Source organism: Myodes glareolus, chromosome 8 (assembly GCF_982192425.1).
Source record: "Myodes glareolus chromosome 8, mMyoGla1.1, whole genome shotgun sequence".
In the NCBI taxonomy this organism is placed as follows: domain Eukaryota; kingdom Metazoa; phylum Chordata; class Mammalia; order Rodentia; family Cricetidae; genus Myodes; species Myodes glareolus.
The window spans coordinates 79,604,091-79,625,702 of NC_142033.1; the positions used below are offsets into that span (position 1 = coordinate 79,604,091).

General features: G+C 41.6%; 1 protein-coding gene across 1 annotated transcript in view; it reads left to right on the forward strand.

The window, feature by feature from the left end:
- Abca13 (ATP binding cassette subfamily A member 13) overlaps positions 1–21,612 on the forward strand; it is a 329,916-nt gene that overhangs the window by 76,622 nt on the left and 231,682 nt on the right. Inside the window, exons 16-19 of the mRNA XM_087909185.1 lie at positions 2,623–2,737; positions 3,519–3,848; positions 7,073–7,142; positions 8,689–8,820. Of these exons, the coding sequence (XP_087765311.1) occupies positions 2,623–2,737; positions 3,519–3,848; positions 7,073–7,142; positions 8,689–8,820 (647 nt within the window). The remainder of the gene's footprint in view (positions 1–2,622; positions 2,738–3,518; positions 3,849–7,072; positions 7,143–8,688; positions 8,821–21,612) is intronic.

Sequence of the window (21,612 nt, forward strand, 5' to 3'; positions counted from 1 at the left end):
AATTCCTTTAAGATCTCAGAATGCTGTTATTCTGAGTCTCTCTTAGATTCTCTATAATAAAAATTCCATGACTCACACGACATGGAGCATGGAATCCTGAGCATTGTGACTTTATGAAGTTAGTTGAGTATACTTAGTTAGTATTCAGATGTCACCACCTTCAGTGCTGTTAGGTAAAAATGAAGAGGTCTATGAACAAGCAAACATTTTCACCCCTCTCTCATTAAATGGATTCAGCATAGGTTATTTTCTACTTTTGTGACCCAGATGCATCTTGTGTGTGTGTGTGTGTGTGTGTGTGTGTGTGTGTGTGTGTGTGTGTCTGCCAAATTGTGTTAGTCTTGGAGAACAGATAATGGTTGTTTACTGGGCATGTAGAAATATCCATGGCACATGCCCATCTACCTGTTACAAATGCTGCAGAGATAATGATTACCTTCACCAAAAAGACCACAAAACTGAAGAATCTGGAGCCCTCTGTTCTGTGAAGCTAAATGTTGTCATTGGGTATACCCCTCACTGTTCACATTACACACTTGCTGCATAACGTAAATTACCAGGTGTAATCTAAAAACACCATGTGACTCATGACCTCAGGAGTCCAGAGCAGTTGCTTTATGTAGCAAGTGACTAAAAAGAGAGATTAAGCCCCCTTCTTGCATGTCCATTGATACATTTATCAACAAGTCTGTGGCTTCTCCCTGTAGCAGGCCTTTGCCAAGAGCAAAGGTTCACCCTGTAAGGCCACATTCTCCTGTGTGAAGAACTCAGGCTCTCTTGGCCTGAGATGTTGGCATGACTAGCATTGAGTAAACTCCACAAGAAGGCCAGGATTTTAAAGGAGAAGCCTCAGTCAGGTCAGGAAGCTACCATAGCAAGAACTCAGACAGACATTTATCTCCAGGGTCAACATCTTTAGTGGTCCCTTTGTCTCTTGACTAGATGGTTTCATAGCAGCTGTGGTCTTCTACTCTCTCTCTCTACATGTTTTATTGTTTCTCGTGTTCTTTCTCTGCTACCTTTCCTGACATAAATACTTGGTCATGTTTCTTCTCTTCAATAACTAAAATTCAAAGGTGACTTTGATATGTAAAACTTCCTCCATCATCTGGCCAGACTGGGGTTCTGACTGTGTCTCCCCAGTCTCGAGCACCTTGCCAGCTCTCACCGCTGGCCCTTGCGCTGCTGGTCCTTCCTGTCTTCTTGCAGTTCCCCTTCAGACTCACGTCTGTGCTTTCTATACTTTAGCTCAAGCGTGTCTCTATTGCTATCTCTTCTTAGCCCCGTCTGCCTGGCATCCTTTCTCACAACTTCTGCTTCCCCTCCCCGTATTTACTATTGCCTGACTGCATGTGACAGACTCCTGCTAGGTGACTGTCTTATTCCTCCTGGTCCTTAAGATGGTGTCCTTCAAAGCAGGATCTTTTATGTTTGGTTCATGCAAGTATCTCAGATGAGATGATACTGCTTGTGTGTTAAGTTGGCCTTTGTTCACATGCAATTACCTTGTGGGTAGAAGACAGAGGGCCTGGACGTCACCCCATGGTTCACATGGAAATGTCCATATAAAAAGGCAGGCAGGGAGAAGTTGTTCATTAAGGTATTTGAAAAGTTACCCAGCAGTGGTGGAGAACAAGAAGTTATTCTGGAAGCTGACAAAAGAGAGTGAAGATGTGATCACTATAGTCAAGCAAGGCTGAGATGTCACAGCGTGAGAAAAATTATACTTTTGTTGGATTTGGGATATAGCTGTCATCAGTGTCCCCATTGTGCTATAGAAATGGAACCCAGTTAGAGTATGTGGGAAAACTAAGGGCCAGTTAGAGTAGACGGGAAGCGACAAGTTAGGGAACTAGGAAGGGTGGGAGACCTTCATATGTCAATTTCTACATATTTTGTAAATGATTATCTATGATCAACTGTTGGCATTGATTACAAATATGTAGTGGTCCCAGTTAGCTGGGAAGAATTATAGTCATGAGTCAATGGCCTGTTTCATATCTCTGACCTGTTCTGTCTAAATCAGGTGTCAGAGGTCAGACCATGGCTACCCCAAGCACCTTGAGCCCCATGTCTTTGGCATGATACCCTTTGTACACACTTGTAATCAGGATGCCAATTGTAGCTGCAATGCCTTGGTTACAGGTCTTGTGAGATACTGCTTCTTAAGGTGACTTGTGACGTGTAAAAAAAATAGCCAAAATTGGATAGAGGTGTAGACTTTGTCATATTCATATACTGAGTCAACTCACCTTGCTTGTCCCTGACCTCACTTGCCCTTGGTTATTGATTGAATTAATTCTACCCTGACAGGTTCCTGAACAATGTTGGCTTCTTTTTCCCCCTGATTATGATGTTGACTCAAGCACCTTGAGCCCCATATCTTTGGCATGATACCCTTTGTACACACTTGTAATCAGGATGCCAATTGTAGCTGCAATGCCTTGGTTACAGGTCTTGTGAGATACTGCTTCTTAAGGTGACTTGTGACGTGTAAAAAAAATAGCCAAAATTGGATAGAGGTGTAGACTTTGTCATATTCATATACTGAGTCAACTCACCTTGCTTGTCCCTGACCTCACTTGCCCTTGGTTATTGATTGAATTAATTCTACCCTGACAGGTTCCTGAACAATGTTGGCTTCTTTTTCCCCCTGATTATGATGTTGACTTGGATGGTGTCTGTGGCCAGCATGGTCCGGAAGCTGGTTTATGAGCGGGAGATCCAGATAGAAGAGGTAAATGGCATTGAAATTGCCTCTGGCATCACAGGAGAGGGTTGGGGGAGTGATCCTCTAAGTAGATTACCCGGACTCTCTCTTCCTTCCATTTGCTGAACTCCTTCCTAGACTCTAGCCGAGTCTCCCTCCCAGGAACATTGTTTTCTATTGGAGTGAAAAGGGTTGTCAGGAAATGATAGATACTTTAATGAGACAAAAGGAAATCCAACAGTAAGTGCAGAAGATTAGAAGGACAAAGCCACTGTTTCTCATTGGCAATTTTTATAAAACAAATGGCAGATTAGTGGAGAAATTAATTTTTATCAATTTAAGCAAGATTATGTTGTACGCTGCATTCTATAGCCCATGTAAAGGCCATCTCAGCCCGGGAGATCATCTCAATTTCCTGCTTCATTATTGTTTGTCTTTATTAAGCAAAACTGGTCAAGACAGACGGGAAAACCAAAGCTAAGAGAAACACAACAAATCCACCCCAACAGAAAGCATACTGGAACTGTGGCAACCAAGCCTATAATATAAGACATCTCTCTTCCCACCTGTCCTGCCATGGTTCTTACCGGTGACTACATGTGTGGCTTCAGTTTTCTCGCCATGAACACAGTGAATGGCCAGTCTGTCAGGTCTCTGGGAATTCACTGTAGAAGGAAGTGACTTTTCCAGGGCTGCACGGGCAAACTCAGTGGTTCACTTCCCACTGACGTTCCTCTCACTCGTGCCCTCATCTGCCTTCACTCAAGTGTCTACTGCAGTGATAACCACAAGCTCCTTCTTTTCACAGTACATGCGGGTGATGGGCCTGCATCCAGCCATCCACTTCCTGTCCTGGTTCCTGGAGAACATGGCCATGCTGGCTCTGAGCAGTGCGGCTCTGGCTGTCATTCTGAAGATGAGTGGCATCTTCGTGCACAGTGATGCTTTTATCGTCTTCCTTTTCTTGCTGGATTTTGGGGTATCAGCTGTCATGCTGAGCTACTTCTTAAGTGTGTTTTTCAACGAAGCTAATACAGCGGCCCTGTGTACCAGCTTGGGGTACATGATCAGCTTCCTGCCATATGTGGTTCTGCTAGTCCTACACAACCAGCTCAGCTTCACCATTCAGAGCCTTTTGGTGAGTGAGACACTGTGCAGAAATGCAAAGTAAAGCATACCAAAGTAAAGGGTACCAATGGGTACCCTCTGATCATGGCATACCATCAGCCTGCCAGTCTGTCTTGTTCTGACTTACATGAAGCATCTGAGGTCTCTACTCTATATTCTGCCCACAGATACAGGACCACAGTGGTGGTTCATTGACTTGCAGTGATGTAGTGGCAGGCCATTAAGAATTGTCAGTTTTCTGTAATGGGGTCTCTCCAAGGATTCTGGGAAGTCAGCATCCTCCTGAAGGAAACGTATAACTTTGGATTCTCTTTGTTTCATGCATGGAAAGAAATAGATTTCTGAAGCTATTTTGGAAGTTAAAAATAAGCATTTTTTTCTCGAAGCATCATGAGTTACATCACATTAAGTGGAAAGATCTCTCCGTTAGCAATGTCAGAATCACTCATCTATTTGAAATGTATGCCCTGAAAAAGAGTGTGATTGCTTTTATAAGTCTGCAGTATAAAATATACAGGCGGTGGCAACAGATTCTTTCTTGACTGTTGACTGGCGGGCACTGTGTCTGACACCTAGTAGGAAATTGGCCAGTATGTTGAGGGGAAACACATCAGTTATCCAGTCAGAGGGCTAGAGTTGTATCTATGCCAGATTCCATCCCCTCTTCTAGGCGGTCAGTTAGTGTCCTGAAATAACAGTCTGTTTGGAGGTCTGACCAGAATCACTTTGAGGAAGACTTAGGGACATTTAAGGCCCATGGTTTTCTAGAGTATTTGGAAACATACAGCAGGTCAATGTGTAGAAAACAATAGACCTCATGGTTACCTGTCCTCTGTAGATACACCTGCAAGGCAATGTCTAAGGCTCAGGAAACACTGGGCAAGAGGAGGTGGAAATATTGTAAGAACCAGAGGCACAAATAGTCTGCTGTGAGATGGTACCCTTTATTTATGACAGGGAAGCTTGTAATTGTTGGAATAGATATTTCAGTCCTTCAGTTTGACATTGAAGTGTGGCAGAAAGTTCTGGTAATTCCTGACCTCAGACCTAGATCTTTCATGATAAATTAGCTGTTGTCAAATTAACTCTTCATGTTTTGATATGAATGTGAGACTTTGATGGGGAAAAAAGTTTATTAAAAATGACAAACATGCCAGTACCTGGGAAGCAGAGGCAAGTGGATTTCTGAGTTTAGAGGCCAGTCTATATAGGGAGTTCCAGGCTAGCCAGAGCTACCTAGGGGGACCCTGTCTCAGTGGAGGTGAACAGAACTCCCAGGGATAACAGCCGAAGTTGTCCTTTGGCCTCAACATGAACACAGATACAAGTGCATGTCCCCTCATTCCTAGAGACAGGATGGCCATTTTTGGACTGAGGTCGAGGTAAGAGCCAGTGGCTGGCTGCTTTGCTTTTCTGGTCTTCAGGTTGAACCCTCATATCGGTCTCTGAGCTTTTACTAATCACGCTTCTGAAGTTATGCTGTGAAGTAGTGTTCTCTGCGTACGACAGACAAGCTACACTGAACAATATGGTCACTTAAACAAGACATGAAAAATGACACTAGCAGTTGACATGGTAAGGTAGCTGGAGGACATCTCACAAGGCTCCGCCCTAGGTCAAGAGTGACAGGCACTTAATGACTGCTGAGAGAGGGAAGGACATCTCCTCTCATGGGTTATCTGATCCCAACCAGTCAGCCCTAAACAGATACATATCTGAGCGACACTGCATGGACTCACTAAGCTGTGTGTATGTGTATACACACACACACACACACACACACACATATGTACACGTGAATGTGCATACGTGTGTGTGTGTAACAATATTTAAAAATGAGTTCATGAATTTTAAAGGGACTTAGAGGATCTCAGGAAAGGCTGGAGGGGAGAGAGAGGGTAGAAATTATGCAAATATGAAATTCTCATATGAAATTCTCAAAAAGCACTGTAAAGACCTTAAAAAAAATCCTCTTTCCAACATGGAATTTACGAAAGATGTGTGTGTCACTCATTCCCGGGGTAGAGAATATCTTCTGTATTCATCTAGAGCTTCCTAGCAAATGCATCTTTAACAGCCTAATTAATTCCTCTAACTTCAGTTATGTGACAATTCTGTATTATATTTGTCTCTTTTCTTCTGGCACTGGAAATTGAATCTAGTCCATGAAGCATAATAGGCTATAACACTGTTTAAAACCTTTTTATTCTGAGGATGACGTCAATTAAGTTGCCCCAGCTGGCCTTGAACTCACTCTCTATATATCCTATGCAAGTTTTGAACTTGTGATTTTCTTGCCTCGACTCCCAAGTAGCAGGGATTGTAGGCATATAACAGCAAGCCCAGCTGTTCTGCTTTTGTTGTTGTGTCCTGGGAGCCAAATATTCTTAATACAGATACACACACATAGGCTAAATTGTTCTATTCAATTAGTGTCTGCTGCACTGATGTGTTCTAATCTTCTTGATTAGCTTATATCACACCTGCAGCAACTTAAAAGCAAGAATTTTGTGATAGGATCAGCCATGTGTTCCTATAATCAAGAACACAAATCTGACCCTTCCTATCTCCCGCCCATAAACTCCTTAAACATAGAATCACAGATGACACAAACTAAGATTGAAATGATCCTATTTTTGCCTATAATTCAGTCCTTAAGTCTAAGACATCTGTCCACACAGCATTTGTTTTGCATATGCAAATGATTTCTAGCTAGTGATGACCTCTAACCCTGGTATGTTGTCTTCTAAATGCTTTTTTAGTGGTTTTCCGTTTTTGACATAGGCCCTCTTCCGCTGAAGATAGAGTGACAGCTTCCTTTAATACACTCCTTTTATAGTGTGGAATTGTGGAGACATCGCATCAGTCTATTCAGAGAGTGCTCCAAGGCATACATTTAATAATAAGAAATAGTAAATTGCTCTATTCCATTTCCCAGTGTTTTGTGCTGCACGTTTCTGTAGTCAGTGCTCTGGATTTATGACACCTCGAGTGTTGCAGTGAAAAGAAGTAATTCCTTTCAGCATTGAGAACAGACTGGTGAGCGTGATTTCCAGAGTGGCCTGACACTGCTAATCCCTTCCAGCTTAGACATTTAAGCCATTGCTTGAAGCCATGCAATCTTAAGAACCTTTGAATTGGGAGGGGTCTTCTTGGAACTTGGTGCGGTGAGGTGAGTTTTCTGTGGTCATAATTAAACACTAATGGCTGTTTTCCCTCCATTGTCCTCCCCAGTGCTTGCTCTCAACCACAGCCTTCGGACAAGGAGTCTTTTTCATTACGTTTCTGGAAGGGCAGGAGGAAGGTAAGAGGATGGCCTTTTCAGAGCGTGGCTTTCTGTGATTCAGGGTTTGGAAATTTATAGCTGTCAAGCAATGGAACTGGCCGAAAGTCTTGTTACCAAGTGAAAAATCTGGAAGGAGATCTCGGTATTCAGTTTTGCTGATAGAAAATGTCCCCTTACTTAGCTGTTGTGATTCAGAGAACAGTTGAAAGTAATCACAGCATCTCTTGCTGCAGATACCACCCAAGTCCAGCAGTAGATCCAGGCTAGTGCCCAGGTCTTACTTAGGGTACACAGTAAATCTACTGACATTCCAGGTTCTTCCAAGTGCAGGGTGTGCATGTACCTTCTATCCGCTAGACTGTGGTTGAATTAGGACAAGACTTCATCACATCTTCTTCGTACACCTTCATTGTTTTCTGGGTCTTATGTCAAATTAGCAAAGAAAAGTTCTCAGGTATCACTTCCATTTCCTGTGCATATTTACCCATACACCCAGTTTAAATAATTTTTTGAAAAAAGTTTTCTAGCTCCAGTTAGATTTGAACTCCCAATGTAAGTGAGGATAACCTTGAACTTTGGATCCTCTTGCCAGCAACTCCCACTTCCTGGGATCACAGGCATATACTACCACATTTGGGTAACACAGTGCTGAGGACTGAACTTAGGACCTGGTAAATTTACCAACTGAGTTTTATCTCCAGCCCCTTAAACTAATTTAAAAATGTATTGGCACTACCATTTTACTTACATTGTGACTTTTTTTAAAAAAAATCATAAACTCCTTAAGTAAGAATATATGTATTTTAGATAATCACATAGTTTTTTGGGTGTGTTTTGGAAATAAAGGAAAATTTAAGCCATAGGTAAAATTCAATATTTGATGTTATTACTCTGGGAAGTCACTCTGCACTGTTAGATTTATAAACTTTTCCAGTAACATATGTTAACATGTCCTTTTGATCTTAAATTGTATTTTCCTCAAATTTCCTCCAATTGATCTTCAAAGCAAAAACTGAACCAAGAAGATACAGAGGAAAAGTAAATTAATTGATTATTTTGTTCCAATGGCAGCAAGCATATGGTCGTTAAAACTTTTTAAAGCTGGGTTCTAACTTATTGCCCTAGTGAACAGAGAGAAGAATGTTCTCAACTTATGTTGTAATCTAGGAGTAAATTGCAAACATAACAAAATAATGATTTTTTTCCTACCCTAGAACGTCTATATATTATTTAATGTATTTTCTGAGAGCGGAGTATTATATAAAGTTTCATTAAATCATACTTTTTGTACATAAATACAAAATTGCTCTTTAGTTAAGTCAGTAAAGCTAAATATCAGTGACTCTCAGAGAGAATGTTGGAGGTTGGCTCATGGTTGGTTGCTCATGGGTCCCTTTGAAACAGAGGTGAGATTACACAAGCTAACGATGCCTTTGGAGAGTTAGCCTTGCTGTATTGACTTGCTTTTTCTTGTACTGGAGGCTTTTCTAAAACTAGTAAACTCCCTCGTCAAGCCTCCAGTAATGGAATAGGCTCATGCAGCTCGCTCTTCTTCTCCTGCCAGGGATCCAGTGGAGTCACATGTACCGAGCTCCAGAGCCAGGAGGCATGACATTTGGCTGGGTCTGCTGGATGATTCTGTTTGATTCCATCCTTTATTTTCTGTGTGGATGGTATTTCAGCAACTTGGTCTCTGGTAAGAAGTCTTCGTTTTTATATAACAGCAACATAAACTTAACAGTTCTTACACCTAGGCACCCGAATGTTAGAATGTAATGCCTCATAGTTGCTTCCTGAAGGAGAGATCTTAGGAACTACTTTCAAAGGAGCTATATGTTTTGGGAGAATGTATATTCTGAGTTAAGACCAAAGGCCAGTGGAGGTGTCACAGGATGAGTAAAGGGGAAAGTTCTTCGACCCCACCAGCAAGCTCTCACCAGATGGGCTCCCTTAGACCATTTAGCCAAGCTGCTTCCTCAGGACAAATGTGTGAATGAAGTGGGCATGAGGACAGTCAGTTTAGAGGAGTCTGGGGCCTCTGGAGGTGTTGACCTGCGCATAGCTAGACATCTAGGGGGATCAGTGATAGGGTAGGGAAAGGGTATGTGGAAAGAACTCCTCTGGCGGCAGGCTAGCAGGAACCAGATTCTTGAGGAAACCAAACAGGGTTGAGGATGTTGGCTAGTGAGCTAGAGGAGTGGGCAGCTACTTCCAGATTCAAGTCTGTAAGGAAGGTAGTGTCCTAGGTATGAATTTCTCTGAATGTAACATGCTTCTTTTTTTAATGTGGCAGTCATGCCCTAGAGGCAGGGTGACGGGACCTATCACAGGGAGGGAGAGGCAAGACAGGAGTAATGCATGTCTCTGCTGAGTCAAGAGAGATAGAAGGATACATTTACCATATTGGTTCAGGCTAAAAGGCAGAGAAGTTGCTTTTAATGTTAAAAGACATTTTTAGGACTGACATATGGATAGTATCAGATTTCATTGAATTTTATTATAATTCTGGCTTTATGCTTTCCAGAAGAATGGACTTTAACCTTCAAAATTAAAAACTATAAATACAGAGTCCAGATACACAGATGAAAACAGAGGGATGAATGGAAAAAAAAATCACATTTTTGTTGTTGTTGTGAAACCTGTTTAAGAGTTGGGGAACTCATGGAATTCTTGATGAGTAGTGCCCAAATAAACACAGGTCACTGAAAAGCTGTTTTCAGTGGTATGAAAATATGGCCTCGAGAATAGACATAAGGTATCAACTCACTAATATAGTTTGGATTGCATGAAATTAGAAAGTAATAAAAATGAACCTAGAAGGCAAAAATTGGCAAGAAGGTGGATGAGAAGTCGGCTAGTGAAGAAGCCAACAAATGCAGTAAAGGAATGCTTGTGGTAGGGGTGATGCTCCTTTATAGTGTGAGAACGCAGTCATGAGCATAGGGAACTGAGCAGAGGGGCTGGAGACATGGCTCCGCTGTTGAGAGCTTGCTGCTCTTGCAGAGGACCCTCGCTCAGGTCCTAACGCCTGTGCTGGGCAGCTTGCAACTTCTGTGACTGTAGCTCCAGGAGACCTGACACCCTCTTCTGGCCTCTGTCAGCTCCTGTAGTCTTGTGCTCATATTCAGATACACACAGACACACACACACACACATACACACACACACTTATTCACTCACTTGCTTAAATATAAATTCTAAAATATACAAATTATTTTTTAAAAGAAAGAAATGAGCCAGGCTAGACAGAGTTACACACTACAGTCTAGGAATGCCAACATTTAGGAGGCAGAGGCAGTGGATCATGGGCTCAATGGTATCCTGAGCTGCACAGAAAAGCCCTCTTAAAACAACGACAGCAACAACAACAACAACAACAACAACAACCGATGATCCAAAGAGGAGGAGGAATCAACAGAAATAAAGATAAAAAAGAACTAGTGGAGCTTGTGCCTCTGCTGGCACAGGGCCACTGCTCCTTGGAGGAGCCCAGATCAGCTAGAACTAATTAATGGCAATCAAGAAGGGTCACCAGAAGAAAAGCCAGATGTTGTGATCATCACACAACATACATCATTCTTAAGAAGAAAGTGTCTGGATAGAGAACTCTAAAGATAAAGAAAAGAGCCTTACAATTACAAAGATCAGCAAAATCAGGTTACCCTCAGCAGTGCTGAGATAAGATAAAATGCGTTCAAGGACCAAGGGTGTTCTAACATCTTCTCCACTCTCAGAACCCAAGGTACAAGGATCCTGATGTCTTCATTGAGGTTTTTATTGCTGTGATAAGAATACAACTGAAAGCAACTCGGGGAGGAAAGCGTTTATTTCAGTTTACACTTCCACGTTACAGTCCATCACTGAGGGAAGTCAAGGCAAAACCGAAACAGGGCCGGAACCTGGAAGCAGGGGTGATTCAGAGGCCACGGGAGGGATGCTGCTTCCTGGCTATTCCCTATGAGCTGCACAGCCTGCCTTCTTGAAGCACCCAGGGCCACTGTCCAAGAGGTGGCACTGCCTGCATTGAGCAGGGCCCTCCCACATCAGTGGGCTGGGGGATGGTTGGGGGATGGAAGGAGAGGGAGAATCGTGGTTTATATGTAAAATGAATACATACATATATATATATATATATATATATATATATATATATATATATATATTACCACAGAGGCTTGCTTTAGGCCAATCTTATGGATGCATTTTCTCAATTGTGGCCCCCTCAGCTGTCTACATTTGAGTCACATTGACGAAACCTAACCAGAACAATTGATCCCTTGTCAACTCGACACACAGACATGTCATTAATTAAACTATACACTTTCCTTTCTTTTCCATTCCCAAGGTCTCCAATTAATATCAACATCACAACATAAAACATCCCAAATTTTAAAGGTCCCATAGTCTTTAGAAATTCAAACACTTTAAATGCTCAGTTTCTTTAAAATGTCCGAAGTCTCCTTAGGAGATAAAAGTCTCTCTAAAATTTTAAAGTCCCTCATTTGTGAGCTCCTGTAAAAGCAAAACTAAGTTACATACTCTCTTACTGCTGGAAGGTAGAAGCAAAGCAATGTCACAGTTTAATCAAAGTAAAACCCAGCTCCAACAGTGTAAAGCATTAAGTTTTTGATGCCCGGGACCCATTCCCAGTCCTCTGGACTTCAAAGGGCCATGAGAGCAGCATCTCACTGGCTCTGCCATCCATAGCATGCACGGTTTGTCTCATAGGCTCCGACTGACTCTTCTCCACACCTATTGCTGTTCTTGATGGTCACTTCATGGTACTGGGATATCCAAAATGCTGGGGTGTCCACCGTATGTGCACCGCCCCTTCCACAGTAGACTTCACTGGGCTCTGTTCAGAGACCCTGACCCTGTCACATGGTGCCCCAAGCCTCAGAGGCTCTCCATGACCCCTTCAATCCCGGACTTGTCACTGTCATTAAAGCTGCACCTTTACTAGTGGCTTCTCCTGTTCTCTCACAGTGCCAAGTCTTAGCTGCTCTCTATGACCCCTTCATGCATTTAAAACTATACCATCTGGGTGACTCAAATCACCAAGTTGGGCTGGCAGCATGAGGTACAATCAATTCTGTGTGCTAACTCTGAGGAAAAACTCACAGATTTAAGGTTCTCAGTGATACTGTTTCTTTCTTCTTTTTTTTTGATTAAAAATTAGATCTTTTTTTCATACAATATATCCTGGTTTTATTTTCCCTTTCCTTTACTTCTACCAGTTTCTCCTCACCTCTCCTCTCTTCCAGACCCATTAGAAAAGAAAAGGCTTCTAAGAGATAACAGCCAACAACCTGACGAAATAAAACATGATAGGATAAAGCAAAAACTTTTATATTGAAATTGGACACAGCAACCGCCCAGGAGAAAAAGAGTCCCAAGAGCAAGCAAAGAGTCAGAGGCCCACTCTTTCTTACAGTGAGAAATCCTGTAGAAATACTAAGCTGAGAGCTGTGATATATACACAGGGGACCTGGTACAGACCCATGGAGGCCCTGTGCTTGCTGCTTCAGTTTCTGTGAGCTCATGTGCACCTTAGTTGATTCAGAGGGTCTTGTTCTTCTGGTGTCCTCCATCCCCTTTGGTTCGTTGATCTTCATGAGACTCTATGAACTCCGAGGGGAGGAATTTGATGGAGATCTTCCATTTATACTCTCTCCATTTAATGTCTGATTGTGGGTCTCTGCATCTATGCCATCTGATGCTGGGGAAGCCTCTCTGATGATGACTGGATAAGATACTGATGTATGAGTAGTGCAGACTAGCATTAAGAGTAATTTTATTGGTACCTGCTTTATGATTATTGTTACCAGTATTTGTTTTTACCCTAGGTCTCTGGGCTTTCTAGTCTCTGATTATTGATTGTCCTATAAATGTCAAGTATGGGTTAGTTCTCATGGAGTGGGGCTTAGGTCAAATCAGACATTGTTTGGCAGTTCCCACATGCTCTGCAATAATTTTTAGGCAGGATAGATTGAATGTCATTGGTTTTGTGGTTGGGTGGGTGTCCACATATTTTTTTGGATATGCTGCAGAGTACCTTTTCACAAAAAGACACTAGAACTTAGGGGTGAAGGCTGGTTCCATGTAGACACCAGTTCCACTTCACCATGTTCAATGAGTTGTGTGGGGCCCCTGATGTAAGCAACCTATTTTCTTAGCAACAGCCTAGGTTGTTTGGGGATTTCCATGGGACTGTCTTGGCCAGCAACTCAACTGAATGTGATCCAGTCCTCCTACTGGAAGCCTTGCCTAGCAACAAGCAATGGTCAGACGAGATTCCATATGTCTCATTACTAGTAATCCTCATTAGAATCACCTTCATAAATTCCAGGAAGTTTTCTCTGTACTAGGTTTCCACACTCCACCCCCAACTGGAGTCTGCCAATTTTATCCATCTCTGCTCATAATCTCTCCTTTCACCTCATCCCTGATCTAATCTCCCACTCCATCCCCACCCCCTCCCAGACTACCCATGTAATCTATTCTCTTTCTTTCTTCCCATGAAGATCCATGAATTCCTTTCTTGATGTCTCTCTTCTTTACCTAACCTCTCTGGGTCTCCAGATTATAGGGTGGCTGTCATTTACTTAAGAGCTAATATCCACTTAGAATTGAATACATACCACATTTATCTTTCTGGATCTGGGTTACCTCACTCAGAATGATGTTTTTCTAGTTACATCCATTTGCTTGAAAATTTCAAGATGCCATTTTTTTTTTTATAAAACGTCTGTTTATTTGAATGAATGTCCTTTTGGTAGGATGGAGCATCCTTTGGATATATGCCCAGGAGTGGTACAGTTGAGTCTTGAGGTAGATCGATTCCCAACTTTCTGAGGAACATCCATATTGAGTTTCATAGTGGCTGTACAAGTTTGCACCCCTACTAACAGTGGAAAAGTGTTTCTCTTGCTCCACATCCTCACTAACATGGGCTATCACTTATAGTATTGATCTGATCATTCTGACAGGTAAAGATGGGATCTCAAAATATTTTAGATTTGCATTTCACTGATAGCTAAGGATGTTGAACATCTCTTCATGTGTTTCTCAGCCACGTGAGTTTTCTCTATTGAGAATTCTCTGTTTAGGTCTGTACCTCATTTTAAATTGGGTTATTTAGTTTTTTAATATTTACTTGCTTGAGTTCTTTATATATTTTGGATATTAGTCCTCTATCAGATACTGGATTAGGAAAAATCTTTTCCCATTCCCAAAGAGGTAGGCTGCCATTTTGTTCAAATGATGGTGTCCTTTACCTTTCAGAAGGTTTTCAGTTTCCTGAGGACCCATTTATTAATTGTGGATCTTAGTGTCAGTTCCATTGGTACTCTGTTCACAAAAGTCTACTCTTATGTCTAGGCTGTTCCCCATTTTATCTTCTATCAGGTTCAGTGTATCTGCTTTTACGTTGTATTCTTTGATCCATTTAGACCTGCTTTTCTGCAGGGGATAAGAATTGATATAGTCTCTTTCTTCTACATGCAGACATCCGGTTTTACCAGCAACATTGTTGAAGATGCTGTCTTTTCCCCAGGGTGTATTTCTGGCTTATTTGTAAAAAAAAAAAAATTAGATGTCCAGAGGCATGTTCATTTATGTCTGGGACTTCAGTTCAATTCTTTGAAAGCATGTCTGTTTTTATGCATACCATGTGAGTTTTATTACTATAGCTATGTAGTATATCTTCAAATCAGCAATGGTGAGGCTCTAACAGTTAATTTCAGGCTTGTTTTAACTTTCCTGGGTTTTTGTTTTTACATAAGAAGTTTAGAGTTGTTCTTTTAAGATCTGTAAAGGACTGTGTTGGAATTTTTATGGGGATTGCACTGAATCTGTAGATTGCCTTTGGTATGGTAGCCATTTTACCACGTTAATCTTACCGATCCATGAGCATGGGAGATCATTCCATCTTCTAATATCTTCTTCAGTTTACTTCTTCAAAGACTTGAAATTTCTATCATACAACTCTTTCACCTGCTTGGTTAGGGTTACCCTAAGATATATTATATTATTTGAGGCTATTGTGAAGTGTGTTGTTTCTCTAATTTCTTTCTCAGTCTATTTGTCATTTGTATATAGGAGAGCCACTGATTCTTTGTGTGTGTGTTAACTTCGGGTCCATCTGCTCCGTTGAAAGTGTTTATCAACTGTATGAGTTCCCTGGTGGCATTTTTAGGATCACTTATGTATACTCTCCTATATTATCTGTAAATATGATACTTTGACTTCTTCTTTTCTAATTTTTATCCCCTTGATCTCCTTCAGTATTTTTATTGCTCCAGCTAAAACCTCACATACTATATTGAATAGATATGGAGAGAGTGGACAGCCTTGTCTTGTCCTTGATTTTAGTGCTATTTCTTTGAGTTTCTCTCAATTTAATTTGACGTTGGCTATATATATAGCCTTGCTAAAAGTTGCCTTTATTATGTTTTGGTATGTCCCTTAAATCATTAAACTCTGTAGGACTTTTGTCATGAAGAGATGTTGGATTTTGTTAAAGGCCTCGTCTGCATCTAATCAGATGATAATGCATTTTTTTAAGTTTATGGGGTAGATTACATTCGCTTATTTCTGTATATTGAACCATCCCTGCATGTCTGCGATGAAGCCTACTTGATCATGATGATCATCTTTGTGTTGTGTTCTTGGAATCAGTTTGTAAGTACTTTATTGTGCACTTATGTTCACAAGGAAAATTGGTTTGTAATTATCATTATTTGTAGAGTCTTTATGTGGCCTGGGTATCAGAGTAACTTGGCCTGATGACATGAATTAAGCTACACAACTGTCCTGCTTCAACTTAATATGCCAGGCTTTGGCGACCTCCACTGGAGCATACCCAAGCCAGTGACCTCTGCAGGAGCAGGTATGAGGGATTGACCTACAAGGGAGCAGGCCTGAGCCGGTGTTACCTCTGTGGGCCTGGCACAAACCAGCAACCTCTGCAGAAATAGGCCAAAGCCAGCAACCTCTCTGGGGCCAGGTCCAGGCCAGTGACCTCCATGAGAGCAGGCCCAAGCAACCTCTGGGATTGCAGAGTGACCTCAGTGACTGCCAAGCAACTTCTGGGAATGCCTAGTGACCTCCAGGGTGACTGAAACCATGGCCTCGACTCCATCATGAGCAACCATCTGAGCCTTGACTCTATTGGAACATGGAAGAGTGATCACCAGAGACATGGCCCCAAGGACACCAATCAGAGGAAAAGATGGGTAGACAAGGTAAGAACACACAACACCACAAAGCAACACAACACCGACAAAAAGTAGTGGCTTTAAAACAGCAAGACTTGAGCTGTTTCAATTCTATCAAAGAAATGGAGGAAAAATACAAATAAAAATTGGAAGAAGTCAACAAATCCCTTAAAGAAAAACAAGAAAAAACAGGTGAAATAAATGATTCAAAACTTGAAAACCGAAATAGAGACAATAAAAAATACAAACCAAGGGAATTATGGAAACAGAAAATATGAAAAAAATGATCAAGAACCACAAATGCAAGCATAAACAAAAGGATACAAGAGAAGAAAAAGACAATCCCTTTCTGAGGAATGGATAAGAGAGTCGGTTAAGGGAGTGAGGGATCAAGAAGTAGGAAGGGAGTGGAACTGTGGTTGGTATGTAAAATGAATAAAAAAAATTAAAATGAAATAAAAATCTGTACTCCAATGAACTGGAAAACCCAAAATAATTGATTTTGGTAATGTTCCTTTTGTTTTTATTTTGTGGAATAATTGGATGAGTATTGGAGTTAACTCTTCTTTTACATTGTAGTAGAATTCCGCTCTGAAATCAGCTTGCCCTGGGCTTTTCTTTTAATGACTTCTTTTTCACTAGGGGTTATAGGTCTATTTCAGTTTCTTATCTGATCTTGATTTAATTTTGGTAAGTGGTACCTATAAAGAAAATTGTTCATTTCTCTTAGATGTTTTAGCTTGGTGAAATACAGCTTTTCAAAGTATGTCATTATGATTTTAAAGTCTTCCTTGGTGTGTGCTGTTATGTTTCCTGTTTTATTTCTGATTTCGTTAATTGGATATTCTTTCTATGCCTTTTAGTTAGGTTGGATAAGGGTTTGTCTCTCTTACTGATTTTCTCAAAGAACCTTTTTGTTTCCTTGGTTCTTTCTATTGTTCTTTTTGTTTCTATTTTATTAATTTCAGGCCTATTTTGATTATTTCTTGATGTCTACTCTTTTTGGGTGTCATAATTTCTTCTTGTTCTTTCAAGTGGGCTGTAAGTTACTAGTATGGGATCTCCCCAGTTTTTATTTTATGTAGGTACCTGGTACTGTGAACCTCTTTGCCCTGCTTTCATCATGTCCCATGCATTTATATATTTTGTGAACTCATTTTCAGTGAATTCTAGAAAGTGTATAATTTCTTTCTTTATATCTGAATTGCTACATTTTTCCTCCAGCAGGGACTTGTTCTGTTTCTATGAACATGTCAGCTTTCTGTTGTTTCTGTTGTTATTGTTGGTATCCAGCTTTAAGCTGTGGTGGTCTGATGGGATGCAGGGAATTATTTCAGTTTTCTTGTATCTGATGAGCCTTGATTTGTGTCTGAGTATGTGGTCAGTTCTGGAGAAAGTTCCATGAGGTACATAAAAGAAAGTATTTTTATGTGTGTGTGTGTTTGGGTGAAATGTTCTGTAAATAAATATCTGCTAGGTCCATTTGGTTTACAGAATTTCTTAGCACCAATATTTCTCTGTTTTTTTTTGTCTGAATAATCTGTCTATTGGTGAGAGTGATGTAATGAAGTCTCCCATTATCAATGTGTCCCTTAGCCGTAGTAATGTTTCTTTCCCAAACTTGGGTACCCTTGTGTCTGGGGAATGGATGTTAAGAACTGAAATGATATTTTGGTGGGTTTTACCTTTGATGATTTTGTAGTGTCCTTCCTCGTCAGTTTGATATATTTTGATTAAGTCTATTTTGTTGGGTGTTAAAATGGGCTGTACACAGCTTGCCTCTTAGGTTCATTTGCTTGTGATATCTTTTTACAACCCTCTTTCCTGAGGCGATATGTATTCTTGATGCTGAGATGCATTTTTTGGATGCAGCAGAAAGATGGATCCTGTTTCATGTTCATTCTGTTAGTTTATATCTTTTTATTATGGCATCGAGACTAATGATATTGAGAGCTATCAATGATTAGTGAGGGTTGGTTCCTGCTATTTTGCTGGTGACATGCACTTGTAGGCATGCATGAGTGTTTCCCTTCTTTTGATTTTACTGGTGTGAGATTATTTATTTCTTGTGTTTTCTTGGGCATCAACAACTTCCTTAGGTTGGGGTTTTTCTTCTAGCACCTTAGAACTGGGTTTGTAGATAGATACTGTTTAAATTTTATGTTATCATGAAATATCTTATTTTCTCCCTCTATGCTGATTGAAAATTTTGCTGGGTATAGTTGTCTGTGCTCTCATCTGTTGTCTGTTAGAGTCTGCAGGATATCTGTCCAGGTCCTTTTGGCTTTTATAGGGAAAGTCGGGTGAAGTCCTTCAGAAATCATATGTAATTATCATAGGTCTGCCTTTATATGTTGTTTTTTTCCTCTTGCAGCTTTTAATCTCCTCCTCCTCCTCCCTCTTCCTTTTCATCTTCTTCCTCCTCTTCCTCTTCTTCCTCCTCCCCCTCCTCCTCCTCCTCCTCTTCCTCCTTCTTCTTCGACAGTTTCTCTGTATAATTGTTCTGGCTGTTTTGGAACTCACTTTGTAGACCAGGCTGTCCTCAAACTCACAAAGATGTGCCTGTCTCTACTTTCCAAGTGCTGGGATTAAAGATGTGCACCACCACATCTGGTTTAATATTCTTTTTCTCTTGTTTTGTTTTTTTTTTTGTTTGTTTTTTTGTTTGGGTTTTTTTTGCATTTAGGGTTTTGATTATTATGTGGCAAGGAGACTTTCTTTTCTGGTCTAATCTATTTGGTGTTCTGTAAGCCTTTTGTACTTTTATAGGCATCTCCTTCTTCAAGTTAGGAAAAATTTCTTCTATGGTTTTGATAAAGAAATTTTCTGGGCCTCTAAGCTGGAATTCTTCTCCTTCCTTTATTCCTGTTATTTTTAGTTTTGTTTTTTTTCATAGTGTCCTAGATTTCCTGGATGTTTATATCAGTTATTCTGTTGGCGAAGCTTTCATATGAATTCCCTGTTCCAATTCCTAAATTTTTCATTTCCAGAATTCTTTCCCTTTGTGTTTTCTTTATTGGTTCTGTTCTCCATTTTTCAGGGCTTGAATGGTTTTATTCATTTCTTCCAACTGTTTGTATTTTCTTGGATTTCTTTGTTTCTTCTATTTGTGTTTTCCTGGCTTTCTTTAAGGGGTATATTCATTTCCTCTTCAAGGACCTCAATCATCTTTATATAGTTGGTCTTAAGGTCTTTTTCTTGTGCTTCAGCTGTGTTGTACTAGTTAGGGCCTGCTGTGGTAGGATAGCTGGTTTCTAGTAGAAATGCATTGCCCTGTTGTGTTTTTATGCATCTGGGTTTGGAGGATTGGAGGCCCCGGTGCTGATTTCTGGATTTGTTTTTGTTGGGCAGGTGTTTTGTTCTTTACTTTCTGTTCACTCTTTGGATTTGAGGAGCAGGTGATGGCTGTGTGTTGACTGTTTTCCTGGCTTGCTCAGCTGCCGGGTTCCCAGGGAATGTCTAGCGCTGTTGGAGGCTGGGAGTACTAGAGTGAACTGGGAGAAGGAAGGTCAGAAGAAAAGGTCTGTGTGGTGTTTGGGGATGGGATGGTAGAGGAAAGGGAGACTGCAGTAGATTTCCTGCTGCAGAACTTGGAATGACACTGGCGGGATTGGCTCTCTGGAGCAGCGGAGCGGAGCGGTGTGCGTCAGCCTGCGGCCTACCTGCTGCCCTGGGAGGAGCAGCCCTTGGGTTAGCAGGGGATGTCGGCTAGGACTGGGGTCTGGGGCAGAGCAACAGCTTGGGGGAGGGAGGTTCGCAGGAGGGATGTGTGGGATCCACAGGAGACGGGAGCAGGGGGATGAGGAAAGGCTGTCAAAGTGTCCTGCTGTAGAGCTGGGCACGAGTCTCGGGGATCGGATCCGGAAGGACAGAGAGAGTAATACTGATCTCGTCTTCGTCGCCACTAATTTCTCACCTCTAGCCATAATCAAATCATTATGGTCTCTTGCTAATCACAGTTCTTTAGCCCCAGGTGAGAAGAATCACAGAGTCTCAAAAAAAAAAAATCACATGAATGAGCCTGATATAGTCTTTGCTTCCTTTGAACTTCACAGGCCAGGCTTCCAGCGTCTGCACGGGGCTAAGCTTTATCTTCTGTGCTCCCATAGAACAGCTCACTGAGCTCTGAGATCTCAGTTGCTCAAATGCTATCACAACCCTCCAAAAACCATGCCAGATCTGTCAGAGCAAAACCTCCCACCACGGTTCAAATTCGGTGTTAGTGAAGGTTTCTATTGCTGCGGTCAAACACCATAATCCAAAGCTACTCGGAGGGGGAAGGGCTTATTTCAGCTGAAGTTCTGTGCCTCAGTCTATCACCTAAGGAGTCAGAGCGGGCACTCAAACAGGGTAAGAGCCTGGAAGCAGGAGCTGAAGCACAGGCCGCAGAGGATGGCTTACTGGCTTGTTATTTGTGCTCAGCCCGCTTTCTTAGAGCATCCTGTACCAACTGCCTGTAGGTGGCACCATCCACTGTGGGCAAGGCCCTACCACATCAACAAGTAATTAAGAAAATGCACCTCAGGTATGCCCACAGGTCAGTCTTATGGGTGCATTTTCTCAGCTGAAGTTCCCTATTCTCAGATGTCTAGGCTTGTGTGGGACCTCTGAGCAAAGCAAGGTTCAGGAAAGAGCAAGAATCTGTGTGTGTGTGTGTGTGTGTGTGTGTGTGTGTGTGTGTGTGTGTGAGAGAGAGAGAGAGAGAGAGAGAGAGAGAGAGAGAGAGAGAGAGAGAAAGAAGAGAAAGAAGAGACAAAGAGAGGCAGAGAGACACAGAGTAGGGACATGCTGACTGTGTCTCAGCTCCACATGTCTTGGTAGTGTAACAGTGTTGAACATTTTCATGTTTTCATGTAGTGGGGCTGTAGCTATTGCTGGCAGAGAAGCTGGACTTCAGTATTGTTACTGTCATCCTAATTTAGGTCATAAGACGTTAGTTTACAAGGTGAGTGGTGTCCCCAGTGCTGGGTGCTGGTGCTGATGACTACTCTTCCTGGAGTTTGGGGTGCTATGGAGCCAGGTAGGAAAGAGTAGCTGACTGAAGAGCAGGTGAGACGAAGAGGGCCAAGGTCCATGCAAAAGGATATGCAGAAGGGCCCAGAACTCTCTAGGCTCCGCCCCTCTGTCCACTGTGCTTTCAGTGTAGGAGGGAGGTAAGGACAGCAAACACTGTCACATGTCTTTTGTGCTCATGGCCGGCTCTGTAGCTCTCAGAGACAAAGTGTGTGTAGGAGACAAGATGCTCAACACTGAGGTGTATGCTCTACCCA